Source organism: Taeniopygia guttata, chromosome 17, assembly GCF_048771995.1.
Source record: "Taeniopygia guttata chromosome 17, bTaeGut7.mat, whole genome shotgun sequence".
NCBI classification, from domain to species: Eukaryota; Metazoa; Chordata; class Aves; order Passeriformes; family Estrildidae; genus Taeniopygia; species Taeniopygia guttata.
The window spans coordinates 696,193-714,966 of NC_133042.1; the positions used below are offsets into that span (position 1 = coordinate 696,193).

Below are 18,774 nucleotides of genomic sequence, written 5' to 3' on the forward strand. Positions count from 1 at the left end.
AGTGTACAGTCTGTGGGAACCAGGCAGTGACGGCTGGGCTCGCTGCTGAGAATTAGGCCCAGTCGAGCCCTTTTTTTGGGGACTCTGAGTTTTATGTGGCCAACAGCACAATGCTAAGCCAACTCCAGGCTGGGAATTTTACAGAATTGGTGCTGTGTGCACTCACGTATCGTGTTGCAAAGCCATCATGGACAGAGTGCTGCCCTCCTGCCTGGTAACCACAAGTTGGGGCTTGCTCAGTGTTTACTGGAATCTCCAGTGCCTAAAGGGGTTCCAGGAGAGCTGGAGAGGGACTTGGGACAAGAACCTGGAGTAACAGGACACAGAGAATGGTTTCCCACTGCCAGAGGGCAGGGAGAGATGGGATATTGGGAAAAAATTCTTCCTTGTGTGTGTGGGAAGGCCCTGGCACAGGTGGCCCTGGCACAGAATGGGCTGCCTCTGGATCCCTGGAAGTGTCCACGGCCAGGTTGGATGAGGCCTGGAGCACCCTGAGATAATGGAAGGCATCGCTGCCCATGGCCGGGGGTTGGAACTGGATGAGCTTTAAGGTCCCTTCTGACCAAAGCATTCCCTGATCTTTGTGCTGCTTCAGGGTGTCCCCACCCCCTGCGAGTAACAATGACCACTCACCACAACTTCTCACTATCATTTCTAAACCATTAGAGATCAGCAAATAAAAATCTCAACCAGAGACTGAAAAGAAGCAGAATTTGCCATGACAAATTATCCCAGAGTCGGATGATATTTAATGACTGTCATTTACAGCCACTCCACACAAAGAGCTGGTCCCTCTCAGCGAGGGCAGCACCAGGGTGAGGAGCACTTGCCACTCGGTCACTCAGCCAGCCCTGGACAAGTACCTCTGGAGGGCAATTCGCTCCTTCAACAGAATAATACCAGCTGTGCTTCCTGGCTGGAGCCTTTGCAGCACAGCCTGCAGATTACATCGGAATCGCCAAACCCAGGATAAACAAAAAGATTAAGAGGGCCTCACCCTTTGTGTTGAACAATCACACTCCGAAGCAAGAAATCACAGCCCACGTCCTGGGCAGGCACCGGGCTGAGCCCGAGTTTGGGTGGCTGGGGAGGAGTAAGCAGCTCACTCACACATCTGGGGAAACCACAGATGCTCTTAATCACAGGTTTTCCTGACCTGTAGGCGCTGACAAATTGCATCCTATGGATGAACCTTTTATTAAACCACAGAGGGTTTCCAAACAGTATTCTCTTTCTCAGCATTCCCAAGTCATTGAAATCCATCACATGTGACCCTTCTAAATTCTTCATTTAGAGGGTGACACAGCACTTTCCAAAGAGATTTCAGGGCTGAAAGGAGGTAAATGGGGATGTGATGTTGCATTGGTGGAAGGCAGCTCAAAAGCTGAACCAGGGACTATGAGAACATTTTTGAATTCTTTGATGATGTCTCAGCCCTACTGGAGCTGAAGATACTTTTTGTCCTGAGTGACTCCCAAGGCCAGCCCCTTGCTGTCTGCTGGGGCAGAAACATTTCATGAAATACTTAGCCTTTAAATCTTACTGGTTTTTCTGTGTGCATGGGAAAGGACGGCTGGTATTTTAAAATGAATGAAATGACTGTTGCTCAGGCCAGGAAAGGTGACCACAAAGCAAAATTGCCCTGGTTCCACTTCCATGCCACGCTGGAGCAGGAGATAGCTGCTCAGCTCACAGCTGAGTGAGAAAGACGATGCCTGGCAGTTCTCATCATCGTCTGGACCGACATAGCAACCCACATAAAAGGAAGAAAAAAGCCTGCTGATCAGATTGGTGTGACAGAGACTCATGAGAGACATGCACATTTTCAATCTAAACAACAGCTTGAGGGATCTATATTACTAATTATCAACTAATATTGCCAGAGTTCCCAGGCTGGCTTCAAAGGTTCTCGCAAAGTGCCCCAAGTACAGGGTTTCCATCTCATCATAAGGCTTTTTTCTTTGTCTCTGCTAAATGGATTACTCCATCCTGGCCTCCCTCTGTGTAAGTCAGCTTGCACATGATGAGCTTTGCAGCAATGAAATTCGTTACCTTAACCACAAGAAACCAGAAACATTTGCTGCAACTGTTAGAATTCTTTTGCACCTAATTAAAAAAAAAAAAAAAAAAAAAAAAAAAAAAAGGTGGTTTCCTCTCTTCCTCCCCCCTCCTCCCCGCCTACTCCTAATCCCATGCTAGCACCTTTGTAAAACTGGGGTGAGTAGTTTGGAAACTGAAAGGGGGGGAAGGGGGGGCAAAAAAAATAGAAAAATATATCAGATCTCCAGACAATGAAATTGAGCAGCTATCTCTCATATCCTGCAGTGCTCAGGCTGAGGTCATAAGTTAAACAGGACATCAGAATAGTTGATGTAATTTGCTTATTTAGGATCAGAGCATTCAGTGATGTGCAAGAGACAACCTATTTGAATGTGCAGATAATCCCCCCCTCAATGTGGGGCCGTTCAGATGCACAAACTGCAGCTGGAGCCTGGGATTTTTTTCCCCTGCACATTTATTTTTGCAGGGGATATAATTGCAATCATTATTCCTTGCAGGAAAGCCTTGAAACCTCACCTGGGATCAGCCTCCTGTTGTGTAAGGTATTGTTCAAGCAGGGTCCCTGCCCCAGCCAGCTTAAAGGCTAAAGGGTCAAGTCAAACAGAGGGTGGGAAAGGAAAGAGAGGCCCGGGGGAGGGGGGTAGCACAGCGGCTCCGCAGGACCCAGGTCCCGCAGCCCGCTCCCCCACCGGACCCGAGCAAAGCCTCAGACCCAGAAGTGAGCTGAGCAGCAGCTACACTTTTCAGTAAAGCCCAGCACAGCTTTTCTGCAGATGGACAGACCCTCCTGGCTCCAAACCCAGCTGCAGAGCCTCACAGCAGTGAGGGTTTTACAGCAGTTAGAAACCTTTAACCACAAGGTTCTTCCAGATTCCAGGAGGAATTCCTTGGTGAGCCCAAACAACACCGAACACAGTGGTCCCTTCAAGCCATAGTGACAAACCCTTGTGATACAAAGATGTAAAGCTAACAACTTGCAGTGTTTATCTCCTCAGTTTATCACCATCCAAGCTGGGATTCTTCCCTGTCAACAGCACTACTCACCCCAAGCCTGCCAGCCCTGTGCCTCCACTGATTCCATACCAGTGTTCTTTCACTGACACAAGTTGGCTGGGCCAGACACCTCAGCCACGGGAAATTAAACATCCTGGGCCCTGGGGCTCACCAAGCAGTCAGTGACAAGGCCCTGGCACAGTGGCACGTTCAGAGGCATAGCCCACACCTGCTTTGGGTGGACTTTCAATCACATGGCATGGAAAAGCAAGATGGCAAAAGTCACACCAGTCATCCAGGTAATGGATCCTGCCAAAACATGGCTGTTCGCAAGAGACAATTCATTCTCCTTTAAGAGGCTGGAATGACATGAAGACATGGAGTTCATGTTCTCTTGCTGTCTCACTGGGCCATACCCAAGTGTCACAGCAGGATGTCCCAAACAGGGACAGCACCAGGAAGGATGGGAGACAACCACTGCTGCACCTGGGAGAGGAGCTGAATTTCACCCCATTATGAAATGACCCCAATGTCAGCTGTCTGTGCCCATGGACTAGAGCCCATGCCTTCTTCAGCAGGTTTGGGTGTTTTTCGTTTTTCCTACTTGAACTGCTAATTCTGTGCTAGAATCTTCTCCAAGCTGTGGAGAAACGAGCACCACTGATCTCCTGGGTGAGTTGAGCTGTGAGCTGATGCTAAGGCTGCCACAACAGCCTCCAAGAACTCCACAGAAATCTTCCTGACTACTTTAAGGGTTCAGCATTTTGAACACCCCAAACATTATTCCACACTGTCCCTTCCTGAAGGAAGTATTTCAGCTGTCTGAAAATAAGAAAAATACAAGATACTCAAATGCGTGCGGAAGTGACCGGCACATGACATTTGCATTTCAAATAAAAGGAATGGGTTTGTAACATTTTAAGGCTATGAAATGTAGAACTTCTATAGGGGTTTTTTGTATGTCACCAAAAGATACAATTAATCTTCTTTTCACTCAGCCCCATTAAAATGTTCCTCACCAAAGGCACCACCAGGCTTAGCTACAGCTGCTGTAGGGGCGGCTTCACCAGGATCATCACTGAGTCCTTATAATGCAGCACTTGAGGAACACATGGAATGAAAAGGTTATTCCTGCACCACCACTTTGGCAGCAGTCTCCACACCTGAAGCCTTTAACTGGAGCAACCAAGCTGAAGCCCAGCACAAGTGGGAGTAAAAATGCTGAGCAGCCCCTGGATGACACTCCCTGTGCACTTGCTGCTCTAGGTCAGACAGAGGTAGCCAGTATTGGCCATTGTTTTAACAGAAGCAGTATTTTGGTAGGGTTACAAAGCAAGCCTATTCTTTACATCTGCAAAAGAGAGCCTGTCCATTCCTGCTGAGGGAGCTGACAGAGGAAACGTATTTTCCAGCAGTCTCGGGTACAACATTGAATTGTGACCTATTTTTACCACGTGCTCGGCACTACACGCATTAATTGTTATGAGAACATTTGCTACCATATTCACTCCAGTCATGTACAGAACAGAGCCCAGGAGAGACAGAGGGAGCAGGCAGGATGCCACATTGCTTCCTATGACACACAGCCAGGGCTGATGACACAGATAACCCATCCCGTGCTGGTAGGTCAGGCCCAGCTCCACGCAGGAGAGGGAGCAGAGGAGTCCAGCTCATGGGTCACTACTGCCCATCCTCCTCCTGCCTAGCACAGACACAGCAGCACTTGGCTCTTTCTGGAGCCCTGCTTTTGTGCCCACCATGCTCTCCCACTGTAGGAGCAGCCAAAACTCTCTGTCACCACTCTGTTACCCCTCAGCAAAGTGCTCTGTAAGGAAGAGCAGAGCTCAGAGCAATCTGGGAGCCACAAGGTCTGCGACCCAGCTCCGGAGCAGCACGGACAGCCTAGCAAGCACAGCTCAGCAGTTTCAGGATCCAGCCTCCATCCTAATTAAGCCCAATTAGGTTTAGAAAGAATGAGGATGTTTTAGGAAGGATGTGTAAAAGAACTGCTGAAGTTTCTGTAGGCCATGTGGGCCCAGAGCACCCTCCTGAAGGCAGAAATCGCCTCTGTTGATGTGGGCTGTCAGTTTTCTGGAGCGCTGGAGGATGATCCCTCTCCCTGTGCAGCCCACGGCTCCCCTCACACACAACCCCAGGAGGTGCCACTGGGAGAGCTGGGATTCTCCTCCAGAGGATCAGCAGCACATCAGCCAAACCTGTGCTGTCTGCAGAGACAGCTGAGCAAAATCTGCTCCAAAATACCAAGGCCTTAAATGAAGGTAAATATGATTCAGAACAGGGAGAAGTTTGACAAATCAGCATCTTCCCATCCTGAGGGGTATAAAACATGCAGCTGTTCCACCACCACAGTTTACAGGGAAGGCATTTCTCCTGGAAGTAAGAGAACACTTAGTATATATTCCTAGCCAGATTGATTGCCCCTCTTTATATTGTAAACTAAGATAGCATGTACTAAACCCATAGAGTTAACCAGTTCCAGACCTCAGATCCTGGGTGAGGGGTCAGTTTTCCATTGTGTGCTGCACAGTCTTGTGCATTTATTAGAGACCACAGAGTTTCCTGCAGCATGGTTTTGTGTGTGTGTGTGTGCTTATTTTTGTGGTATTTCAACACCCATCAGGAGGAACACTGCTATTTTATGGGATGTCAGGGAACTGGAGAATCCATGAGTATTTTTAAAGGTTTGTTTAAAACAGCCAAGAAGCCAGCGTGCCACTATAAATATATATATGTGTATAACAACTGCAATCTGTTCTGGGACAATAAAACCACAGGGCTGAAGGCAGTATCCCATAGCTGAATATATCCATTTATCCTGCAGTAAGATGAACCCCTGTTCTGTGGATCTGACCTGCAGGGAGTTTTGTCAGTCTCCTCTCACAGCCAACCTGCTCAGCTGGACAACTCTCATTTGCTTTCTAAGTTACAGATCCAGTTTCAACATCTGACAGCAGATATAAACAGAGGTTCAGAACATGCTCTCTCCTGTGTCTGCTCCTACACCACTTGTACAATTCCATTGGGCCAGGAGACCCCAGATCTCTACCATGAGGCATTGAGCCAGACTCATTGGCTTTTTTTATCCCTAAGAAAAAGCTAATTTTCTAACCAACTTGCTTCTTTTTCTCTCTTTAAATACTGATAAGGTGAGAGATGTTGAAGTTCCTTGTTGGTTTGTAACGCAGTTTGGGAGGGGATAGGTTTCGGCGTGTTGCTGTAATAAATACAATAGTGAAATTAGAAGAGATGGTGATTTGAGCTAACACAATTAAAATTTATTCTTAACAGCAATTCACAGATATCCTGTGCCAAACACAGTCTGAAGCCATCAACTAGCATGGACATGAATTAACCTAATAGCTTCTGAAAAAAAAAAAAAGAAGTCCTACGAAAAAATCCTCCTATTAAAGTAATTAAGTGTTAACAGAATCACAGAGCCATAATTAAACATGGTTTATAATTAAAACAGCATGTGTCCTAGACAGAGGACACAACAACGAAGAGAGTCCAACTATGACAGCTGATGCCAAAACACCAGCCAAGTACCAAAAATCAGAAAAACAGGCGAGTTTCTAGCAAAGCTGCAGATGCAGAGCCTCTGATCCTCTGACTGAGCCCTCAGCACTGTGACGGCTGTGACTGCACTCAGAACTCCTCACGGCTTTTCCAGGTGCTGCCAAAATTCAAGGAGAACTCTTGGGAACCAAGAAGACACCGAGTGCAAGGCCCAGGACACCAAGACAGCGCAGGGAGCAGTGGGCGAGCGGGAGCCGGGGCTGGAGCCAGCCTCGTCCTACCTGGCAGCGGCTGAAGATGTCACCCAGGGACACCTGCACGTTGAAGTGCTTCAGCACCTGCAGCGCCTGTTCCTTTGCCTTCTCGGAGCAGTTCACAGAGAAACACCTTCCTTCTCCCACCTGGGAGCGCAGCTGCAAACCAGAGACACCAGTGAGGCCAAGCGTCAGGGCACGTGGGGCTGTTCCATTACTCTTGGCTTGGTTTGAATTTGGAATAATGCTTGGAGTTAGTGTGTGTTTACAGTCTGAATTCTGGTCTGAGCACCACAGTTGGTAACCTAACAGCCACTTTGCAAGGGCTCTGACTCCTGAAGCACTGCATGATTTTATGTGTATGAAACATGATTTAGGCTGGAGAAAGGGAGGCTCAGAGAGGACCTTCTCACTCTCTACAACTCCCTGACAGGAGGGTGCAGCCAGGGTGGGTTGGTCTCTTCTCCCAGCTAACAAGTGACAGAACAAGAGGAAATGGCCTCAAGATGCTCCAAGGAAGGTTTAGATTGGATTTCAGGGAACATTTCTTCACAGAAAGGGGGTCAGGCATTGGAATGAGTTGTCTAGGGAGGTGCTGGAGTCATCTCTGTAAGTGTTCAAGAGCCATCTGGATGTGGCACTTTGGAGACATGGTTTAATGGGGACCACGGTGGTGATGCTGGGTTAACAGATGGACTTGGTCATCCTAAAGGTCTTTTCCAACCTTGACAATTCCATGATTCTATTCTACAAAATATACCCAAGTCCCATCAACTCATAATTTGGTGAGGTGGTGCAGACAGGGGCAGTAAAAGGAAATTGAGTTCAATCCCAGCTTTCTGATTAAACTTGGCCAGATCCCACAGAGTGTGCCAAAGCACAATGATGGAGACAATGTCCAGCGACCACTTCAACCCCTCTGATTCACACAGACGTTTCACCTGGAGTTACCTGGTGGCCAAGAAACTTGACGGGGTTGATGTGGGCAGTCCCTCAATGTTTGTTCCACACTCTGCAGAGAAGTGTACCTGGGAAGTCCCAGACACATCTTCATGACCATGCTAAGGACTCACAGGAGTGGGATCAGCTACACACCAGTAAAAGAGCCTAGCAGAGCCATCCCATCCTTGTGGAGGGCATCTGAAGGCAAGGGCACTGAGGGAACCAGACATTTCCCAGGAGTATTGTACCCTGGAAACAGTTATTTTCCTTTTGCAATTCCTACACAATACTTTGAAGTTAGAGTTCTGCCAAAGAAAATGATGCTGGATGCTAAATTTCCTATTCCACCAGCTGTAGGCCCAAGGAACCTGCAGGGTGGCTGCACCTGCTTTACAGTGTCTCATTATGCAAGGAGTTTTATTCCATACTCTGATTTTCCATAGGAAATCAGCAACCCCTATTCTGCAAAGATTCTGACTGGCTGCCTGAGTAGCTGGGAGATTTTATACTGACAGTTTGTGACAAAGAAGTCCTGCACCCCTGGTCATGTGAACAGAACTCTGGCTCACTCAGAACAGTTTCACTCTTCCAAATGCATTTTTGGGCAGTACAAAATTGCAAAAGACCTGCAACAGGACATCACAGCGCTGCAAGCACTGACTTGGCAGGTTCAGCATTGCATTTTGAAGCGTGTCTGTGAACAGCTCTGAACAGCTGGTGCTGAGGGCAAGGTTGGCCTTTGCTTTGGCTTTTCTGTTTATCTACAGCAAAACAAAACCTCTCTAGCTTCCACCAGACCCATGCTTGGGGCCTTCCAATCTCCCTCTTCCAAGCCTGAAGAAATGTCCCTGAGGGCTGGAACTGGCTGCTGAGCCAGCCAGCAAGCAAGAATCTCTGGGATAAAAAGCACAGAAATTGAGCTGCCTTTTCACTTGTCAGTGAGGCCAGACAGAAACACACTGTTCTGGATTACTTGGCTTGATTTTCACCCCCACCCCCAATGGAGAGCACTCACTCTCCCCACCAATACAGGACTGAATATAAGTATAAAAACGCATTTCACCCCGAGCCTTGGTGGTTGAGAACAGAAAACCTCTAAGACCCTAAATGTAGCTTTTAGTGGAGAAAACATGAAAAATCCAAGCCAGCTGTTGCATTCAGATCTGACTTTTTCTCGTCTCCCCTGCACACCCCAGACCACGCAATGATCAGTTTCAGAAACACGCCAGCAGCTTGGAATACTCACAGTCTGATATGGGAGTCCAGAGGTCAAAATGACTCTTCCTTCCTGTCGGGCAATCTGGAAAAAACAGTAAAAATCCAAATGAACAGGGGCTGAAGTTACAATGAGTTCAGGCTTTACTTGTAGTCACAGAAGAGAGGAGGTGAACTGGAGATATCGAGTGTTTCTCTCAGTGTCAGTCCCCACCTGGCCAAGAGTTCCTGCCAGCAACAGCAGCTCAAGGTATGGCTCACCCCTTGTACCCTCCCTGCCTCATCTCCCATGTGCTGGAACAAGCTGCTGGTGCATCTGTACTACAGATGGCCCAGGGGACCATTCCACCTTGAAACCATCCTATACAAAAACAATATTTTTTTTTCCTGTAACCCAGACTATTTCTATTTCCCCACTCTGGGTCACAAAGAAGGAAACAGTTCTGCTGCACAGGGGAAAAAGGAAGAAAACCTAACCAGGTAATTCTAGAAAAAAATGTACCATGAAACATGCATGCAAACGTCATACCTTTAACAAAACTGCTCCTTAGAGAAGGAGAGTGTTATTGTTCTGGCAACCCAAAACACAAGAATTATGCACCTTTCCAGACTGCAGAGAACATCTCCTGTAGAATTTATCACCTCCTGACTTGGAATCCTGAGCGTTTGTCAGAGCTCTGGTCCTTCGAGTGGAAGGTCTGTGCTGAGTTCCCACGGAGCTCATCACCTGCCTGCTGACACAGGCTTGGGGACACTGCAGAGGGCTTGCTGCCAAAGGGAAACACTAAATCTGGAGCTGCAAGGGTGAAGTGTGACTGACCTTCCTTCACATGATTGAATGATGCCCCTTCCTCCCACCCCTCACCCTCCTGGAGGAGGGACAGAGCCTCATGGCTGCAGCAATAGGAGGATTCACAAGGATTCCCATGTGAACCAGGACTCAGCTCTGATCCTGCTGACAAGAGATCAGTGCTTTGAAGTACACACAAGGTTATTTCTCTCCTCTGGCTTGGATTCTGTTAGAAGTCCTCATGTTTTTCACTGACTCCAGATGTGTGTCATGGAGGTCTCTCATCTGGTACAGAGTGCAGCAGCTCTGTCTGGATCCCTCTCTACCCTTGGCAGGAAGACACATTTGGGATCAGAGTCCTGCTGCACTTCCCAGAGAGAAACCAGCAAGCACAGCCAGGGAACACCAGACAAACCAACGACAACTTTTAAGCTCTGTCTTGGGTAGTCATTCTCTTAAGACTCAGTGGACCTATGGCAACAGGAAACAAGGGGGAGATGGCTCTGAAGGCCCCATGCAGGCAGCTAAACAACCTGGTTTTCCCCTTTTTTCTTCTTCCTGAGCTTTCAGGTATCTGCTTCCCTCCTTTAGTTGTGAAGTCACTCTTTGGCTGAAAGTTCTGCACTGAGAAAGTGATTGGCAGCAACTTCTAAAACATTGTTCTACAGGCAAAATTACTGGATTTCTTTCAAAATCAACCCACTCTCTCTCAATAGAGGAAAAAACCTCTAAGAACAAGAGCCTTGAAGGGGTAGCACAGACACCCCATGCAGTCCTGCTGCTGAGCAGCCACCACAGCACCCTTGTGGCATGGTAGTGAGGGAGGTCTGCTAAGGCAACAGCAAAAGGTCACCACAGGGATTTGCAAACAAGGGAAAAGGGATGTGAAATTCCTCCAGACCCATGTTTACTTCAGGGTAAGTCTGAGGATTTCACAGCTGGAACACTCCATTCTGACTTTCTGCATCCAGGGTTAATTAGTTCAAGCTTGATAAATCCCCTTATCTAAATGGCTCTGCAGAGACAGGCAAAGAACATCAAATAAAAAGGAGAAAAGCAATAACTCTTCCAACATGTTTTTCTGCCTCTGGAACAATGACTGGGAGAAGCACGCAGAGCCAGAAAAGCCATGTGATAGCACACATCTGACTGAGACCACAGAGGGTATGTGCTGGAGAAAAGGGCATAATTCTTTCTTTTTCTCCAAAAGCAACAAGGGAAGGCAGCACTGGGACCATGGGGGGGATGTATGGTCAGGGATGCAAATGAGAGGGAAAGAACACCCAGGGCAGCATTTTGGCATGACTGTCAGGGACCTGTGCTCTAGCCCAAGTGCTGCAGAGAGGGCATTGGCCTCAATTTCACAATCTATTACAAAGATAATATCAACTTCCTCTGGAAAAGGCTCAGACCTTCTGGGTAGAAAGCACTGCCTAATCTGTTGGTATTACTGATTAGCCCTTAACGTGTCTGTCTGTTCAGCCAACTTCCATCCTGCAGAAATGAATGAACCCACAGGAATTACTGTCAGAGAGACCTGGAAGGGCAGCTATTGAGGAGAGAGGGCAGAGAGAGCCCCTTTGTTTCCAAGCCAGCACCAGCAGCAGGATGATTTGTGACAATCTAAAGCATCCTGAACCAAGGGCAAAGGAGGTTCCAAATAACAGCAGCACAAGGCTGTGGATTTGTAAGTTAAACTTTGCCAAGTCAGTGCAAGACACATGTTGGGCAATGCCACATGTCCTTGACATGTACAGGAAAAGCTGTGTTCCCCTTGCAGTGCTATCCTGAGCCTGGGCCATCAAGGCCTCGCTTCAGACCAAAAGGGAGTGTACAGAAAGTGTCTGCCCCAGGATATGTGCTGGGAAAGCAGCCAGACAAGGATCTGCTAGAGAAGGGGATCACAAAACCCAGTCCAAATGCAGAGGCTCTCCCTGTAATCACAGGCTTTTTAAAAAGAGACAGTAAACCAAGAGCTTAACAGCTCTGAGCACACTCAGTCCAGCTCTCCCAGTATTGCTACCCTAATCTTCTCTTCAGCTTTCCTGAAAAGTATAAATTGCATGGAGTTATCACACGGTTTTGTAATGTGGCCTTAAGTGTCACACCAAAACCATCCACCCAGTTTTGTTTCTCTGTGCAGATCCATTTGTATCAAGGTCTCCAATGAAAGACCTTCTCCTCCTGCTGACCAAACATCAAAAGCCAAGTCTTGATCTTAAAATCAACACAGCTCTTCATCTGCCCTCTCTGAATTTAGCTTCCCACCAAACTAAAAAGACCAGCAAACCTGGAGAATGTCTCTACATCAAAAATATGGAAAAAGCCAGTCAAAGCTGAGACAAGATCCAAGATTAGATTTCCCCATTAAGTGAAGATCTGCTCACTGCAGGACTAAAATCCCTTCTGTATCACCTGGCTCCAAATTAGTCTAGGGCAATTTAGATCTGGGTGCACAATGCTCTAGCTGGCTCCTGAGATCCATCCAGCCTGGCCCTTCTCTGCAACTTGCTGGTTCACCTGGAGCTTTGGAGGGTAGGTGTAACCTTGCAAAGGAATCTTCCACAGCATGGGAGCCTTGGGAAGCCAGTTTTACCTGCCTTCTGGTTATTAGCATACTTCAAAAGATACCAGGTTTGCCTTAGCATCAGATTATCCTTAGAGATGTGGATGATTTTGAAGACCAAGAGCAAAGTCCATTCAAAAAAATAAAGTAAACCAACCCAGAACACAACTGAAGCAGCTTTTATTAGAAACCTAAGAGACTATGAACATTTTCTTAAAACCTTTTGCTCTGCCCCTGAGGTACAACACTGCAGGATCTACTGCAGTCACTCAGGCTGCTGGGTGATCCTGTAAGGTTAGTATGAGAAGGATGCCACTGCTTTGCCTGATTCTGCAAAACTGCCAAGAAAATAGAAGCATCCACTTTTCCATCTCCTTCCAATTATCTGGAAAACTCAAAAGATAGGTTTAAGAGTCTCTGCAAAGAGAGGCTTGCAGAAGACAAGATGGAATCATAGAATAGTTTGGTTTAGAAGAGATCTTTAAAAGGTCATCTTGTCCCAGCTCCCCTGCAGTGAACAGGGACATCTTCAACTGGGTCAGGCTGCTCAGAGCCTCCATCCAACCTGACCTGGAATTTTCCAGGGATAGAACATGAAAGACCTGGGTAGGAACACAACAGGCACAGGGCACAATTTTAAGTAAATAAACTTGTATTAATTGTAAATAACTTGTTGCTTGTAGGATTAAGTGCAAAGGCAAAGGGTGGATCACCCAAAACCAGGACCTGCACACTCAGAACCTGCTGCACCCCAGAGATGGAATCTCCACATTCTTTACCCCATGGGTTGCCTGGAGCTGGAGTCAGAGTCCCTGGGGAGGAATGGCTGGATCCACACAGCCCTTCTTCAGAGAGGCTACACAGCAGAAAACCAGGCTTGGGCCAGCCTGGGCCACTGCCTGAAGTCCTGCAAAGGCCCTGCCCGAGGTGCAGTGAGCAGTGCTGCTGGGCAAAGACTGCTGGGGACAGTACATGGTGGGTCCCACCAGCTCTCAGTGCACAGGCTGCAAAAATTCTCAGGTAAAGGAGGATGTCCAGCACATCTGGAACTACTTCCAGCCCCAGCTGCAGACCTGCTGTGCCACACAGGTGTGTGCAGGTGCTACAGCAGGTAGGACAGCAAGGTAATATGGGAAAAACAGCACGGCCACCCCATCGAGTGAGAGGGCTTTATAACAGCTGCCTTTCAGACAGGTTGCTGCTCATGGACAGGAGCTAAAATGCTTCTGTAAAGAACAGCCTGTGAGTTCTTTGCCTTTCACACGAGGACAGATTTAACCAGAGACATTTTCAGTATGAATTTCTACTGGTTTTCCATTTTTAAAGATTTTCTGTATCTGCACTTATGACAGGCAACTTTAATCAGTCACTTCTCCAATCAAGTCCTAATTAAATGGCATCATTAAATCAGAGACTGCAAGCTGGTAGCATCTCACAGCAGATACATAGAACCATAGAATCATAGAATCGTTAAGGCTGGGAAAGACCTTCAGGTCATCGAGTCCAACCACAAACCTAGCACTGCCAACTCCACCATTAAATCTGGTCAGCCAGAGGGGATCCAGTGGATTGTGGTGCCAGAGGCCCTGCTTTCACACCTCTGCAGATCTGGCATGATAAACTCACCATGACAAGTCCAAGATAAAATATTTAGTCAATATCAACAGCACAACATGAAGCATAACACAGGACAAAGGTTTCACATCCATGGGAATGGGGGTTGCCAAATCAATTCCTGTTACATGTGCTAGCCTAAACAAAAAAATAAATAAAATCCATAACTGCCAAGCACAGCTGAGGAAGTTCTCAGGCCTTTAAGCTTGATGCCAAATAACAGAAGGTGAAGGACCAGGCCCATCTGCCCACCAACACTTGAAGCCACTTTAACAGAGAAGGAATGAGAACAATAAGGAGCAAATGCCAGGTGTTGCAGGAGTTCTTGGCACAAAGAGAAGTGTAGTATGACTGATAAATCATTTGAGTGAAAAGACTTTAATGAAGAGCAAACACTAATGCTGTACACTCTTAGTTGTTCTTAGTGACACCAGTTTGAGACTGTGCTGGGACAACACCCAAACCATCTGTCTTGTACTCGGTGACCAGGATCCAAACCCTCTGCTGGCCTTAGCAATAGCATTCCCAAGTTTTTGGGCGAAGGGTGGTCAACATTCAACTTTGATTCAATCAGGACCAGCCAGATATCAGACAGGGTGGGAGGAGTCTATTTTTATCTTTGATTATCCAAGCCCAGATCAAAGGCTCTGCAATACAGTAACACTCCAAGCGCTTTTGATAGTGAAAGGATGTTTGTCCAGTCACCATAGAGAAAGCAATGTCAAACATCCTGTCCGTGGCACGATAAGGGATGGGGATGAGAAGTGGAGATGGGGCTCTGGGGGGAGGCACTGAGAACCAGTTTGTTTAAATAACTTGTGCAAGTTTGGCAGGGAGGAGATATTAATTATTTCTGCAGAAGTTAGAGCCTGCCCCAGATTCAGGCCAAGCAGACATCTGAAGAGGAAACACTCTGCACACCAGGCTGGGTGATCCATGCACATTTAATAGCACACACTGAGGCCTGGATATCTCTGTTGACTCCCTCGAAGGCAGGGGGGCCCTCAGGGAGACCTGGACAAATCAGAAAGCTGTGCAATCACCGACCAGAGGAAGTTCAAGAAGGGAAAGTGACATATTCTGCACTTGGGATGGGGCAATGCTGTATAATACAAACAGACTGGGGAATGAGATGCTGGAGAGTGGCGTCACAGGAGGGGACTTGGGGATCCTGGTTGAAAGAAAGTTGAATGTGAGTCAGCAGTGCCCTGGAGCCAGGAGGGACATTTGAGTCTTGGGGGCATCAGGCCCAGCATCACGGGCTGGTCAAGGGAGGGGAGTGTCCCACTCTGCTCTGGGCTGGGGTGGCCTCACCTCGAACCCTGATAGCCGTTTTGGGCACTACAAAATAAGAAAGACACTAGGCCATTAGAGAGCGTCCAAAGGAGGGCAACAAAGATGGTGAAGGGCCTCGAGGGGAAGGTGTATAAGAAGTGGCTGAGACTTGGTCTGTGCAGCCTGCAGAAGAGGAGACTGAGGGGAGACCTCATTGCAGCTACAACTTCCTGGGGAGGGGAAAAGGAGGGGCAGACACTGATCTCTGCTCTCTGTGACCAGGGACAGGACCTGAGGGAATGGCATGAAGTTGTGTCAGGGCAGGCTCAGGCTGGAGAGCAGGAAAGGTTCTTCCCCCAGAGGTGCTGGCACTGCCCAGGCTCCCCAGGGAATGGGCACGGCCCCGAGGCTGCCAGAGCTCCTGGAGCCTTTGGGCAGCGCTGCCAGGGATGCCCAGGGTGGAAATGCTGGGGTACATGTGCAGGACCAGGAGCTCTTCTCAATGATCCTTGTGGGTCCTTTCCAGTTCAGGGGATTCTGTGACTCTGTGATTCTGTGATCTGCTCTCCTGGGATAGCAAAATTGTGTCTGAAATGAAGCAGCATTTGTCTCTCATCCAGTAGGCAGAAAGGCAGAGTTATTATGGGAGCGCAGAGCAATACTCATGGTCCCCTCCTCATTTCCCAAATATCACTGCGAGTTGTGGCTGATCACCTTTGGGGATCTCGCAAGGCCAGCCAGGATGTTACATGGCTATTGATTAAGGACATTCTCCCTTCTGTATTGAACAGCCATCTTTGGATTGTGGTTCTGCCCAACTGACCTGGACACAAGGCAGACGAATACATTCCCTGCAAGCCCAAATTGGAGTGCATTATAAATCTAAGTGAGTGTTGGCTCCTTTCACTGACTTTTGTCTTGTTGCAAACACACAGCCTCCCCAAAGACACTTGGCCATGTCTTTGGGGGTTGGAGATGATCTTTAAGGCCCCTTCCAAGCCAAAGCAAACCACTCTGTGATTCTATGATCTTTACCCTCCACTTGTGTTCTTCTCATGACTTGAGTCGCCCCAGCTGCCAATGACACAAACAGACACACGTAAGAGTGAGATTATAGCAGCCTCTGCTCCCCTCCTCTCTCCTGGAAGTGAGAACCAAGGCCACACACCACTGGAGGGATCAGTTGATTCCAGCTGCCAGAGCTTAGGGTGACCCAAAGAGCTGGGACTCAGCATAGGGATAGAAGCTCCTGCAGCCTGAGAACCAGTGCAGTTTCCTAGTAAGCCCCATCTTGTCCCCATGGACACGGGAGCTGTGAACTCACCTCAGCAGCTTTCCTGTGCTCATCCTCATTGTTCAGCAGCCGGACATCCACGCCCAGGCAGCGCAGGTAGCGCCCCAGGCCCTGCAGCATGTTGTCACAGACCACGCTGAACTCCTGGGGGGAGATGGGGGCAGAGGGGCGTGGGGGCTCTGTTCTGGGTCCTTGGCATTCCTAGATAAAGGCAGGAGATCCATAAGGAGCAGAAGTCTGATTCCCAGTATATTTGTGTTTTTACCCCCTGCATTAGTTCACCCACATGGCACATCCAAGTGCCTCCTTCCACCTGTGTCACCACTCCCCCATGCTCTGCAGCACCTCCAGATCCTCCTTCCATCCTTTCCACATTGCCATCACTACCTGGGCAGGGGGCAGAACATGATGGAGATAATTCTGAATTCACCATTCTCTCACTGACCAGTTGGCCACCTGATCCAGTGACCTGCAGCCTTTCCCTGGAGAAGTGCCAACCTGGCCTCCAGTGCTCTGCACAGACATTCATTTTCAAGAAGTCACAGAAACATAGTCAAGGCTGCTGTTCCCCTAAATTAGTCTGCAATTAATAAACATGTGCTGAAGCTATGATTCGGGACAGACAGAGGGAGAAACAGGTAGACAAAGCAACCACGGCAACTCTGTTACCTTTGGAAGGTTAAAAATAGGCAGCGCCTGAATTCTGTTTGTTTTATTTCAAATGTCTGCTGCTGGGGGAGTTCCTGCACTTGGAGGACTTTGGCTTTGGGAGGCTCCCAGAAGTACAATAGCTAAATTCATGGAGAAGGGAAGTTATTAAGGAACTTCCAATGTCCAGCTTTTGACTCTGGGAACTTGAATCAGCTGGGATGACTGAAGGACACTGCCAGCAACTATGCAGGGAGCCAGCACTGCAGGTCAGTTCTGCAGGAGCTGGCTCCAAGCTGAGAATGCTGTGGCACACCAGACAGCTCCACCTGAGCTCACCATGGGAACCAGCTCAGGTCCAGGAGCAACATTAGTGTGATGCTGTAGTTCCCAGCAGCTGGTCCCTGCACCCAGGGCTCTGCAGCACTGGGCAGACTGGGCTGTCACCAGCTCCTGAAGGACCGTGGTCGATGCAGCTGTGAAACCAGAGCAGTGACAAGGGATGGAGCTGCCCCCTGAAGCTGAGGCAGTTGGAGACACCACCCCTGGCTGCTGCTGCTGTTCAAACAGATGTGCAGGAGCTGCAGCTGGCTCTCAGCCAGTGCTTATCCAGTGGCCAGCACTGTCGTACAGAGCTTTCTTCTCACATTTCATGCCAGCAGAGAGCAAAAAGCTTATAAAGGAGAATAGAGTCATTAGCCCAACTTCAGACGAGGAAACACTGGGAAAGAGAGCTTGGAGTCCTGCAGGATGCAGTCAGGACAAGTCTGCTTTTTTTGGTGTCCCAGTCCAGGTTTTACCAACTGCCTCTGGGCTGATGAATCTAACTGTACAGAACACAAAGATGACCCGTGGGTTTCCAAGGTGATTGCAGCCTGAAGGGCTGACTTTTCCCACCCAGCTCTGCTGCAACACACATCCCATGAATCCAGTGCTCAGAGAGCAGCTCTGTGTTCTCCTGCCTGCTGAAGGCCAAGGGATGCTGCACATTTACACACAGGTGGACACAGCAGCATCTCAGCCCAGCCATGGAAAGAGGCACTGACTTCAGGAGCTCCACACACACTTGGGGCTCTTCAGGATACATAGATACACACGGTAGGTTTTCTCAGGCAATAACAAAATGGCATTTGTGCCAAGGTTTCCAAAGGTGCACAAACCACTGAATTGTTCCATTTTAAATGTAAAATGTTATTGCTGAGAGGCACCAGTCACATTTCAAGATACTTAAGCAGAGTTGCACAGCTCTGCTGGAGTTTTAAGGCTCTGCTACAAGACAAACTTCTGGGAGAGGCCTCTCATAGAATGTGGTGGTGGGCAGGGAGGCAGACACAAGCCTCCAGCAGAAATGCATTTTTGATGGATTATTTGCTTTTAACTTTGCAGACTTCTACTCCAGACACAATAAAGGAGATACTCCCAGTGTGAAAGCAAGGTGTGGAAGCTCGGTGAAAAGGAAAAGTAAGGAAGTAAGAGTTTTGAAACCTTGGCCACAGAATCCAAACCCAAAATGTGGAAGGAACATTTCCACGAGCAAGGCTCACTGGGTTTAGCATACAGATCTGCACCCACACTGTGCAAATAC

General features: G+C 48.2%; 1 protein-coding gene across 13 annotated transcripts in view; it reads right to left on the bottom strand.

Annotated features, from left to right (window-relative positions):
• EXD3 (exonuclease 3'-5' domain containing 3) overlaps positions 1-18,774 on the bottom strand; it is a 253,822-nt gene that overhangs the window by 109,882 nt on the left and 125,166 nt on the right. For 9 of the 13 annotated variants that reach the window (XM_032751442.3, XM_032751447.3, XM_030286950.4 and 6 more), the window contains 3 exons: positions 16,572-16,742; positions 9,034-9,087; positions 6,873-7,004 (listed from right to left, as the gene is read on the bottom strand). In XM_032751442.3, the coding sequence (XP_032607333.2) occupies positions 6,873-7,004; positions 9,034-9,087; positions 16,572-16,742 (357 nt within the window). Of the gene's footprint in view, positions 1-6,328; positions 6,749-6,872; positions 7,005-9,033; positions 9,088-16,571; positions 16,743-18,774 lie in introns of those variants that run through there. The other 4 variants (XM_030286957.4, XM_032751448.3, XM_032751444.3 and 1 more) reach the window with 3 other exon arrangements.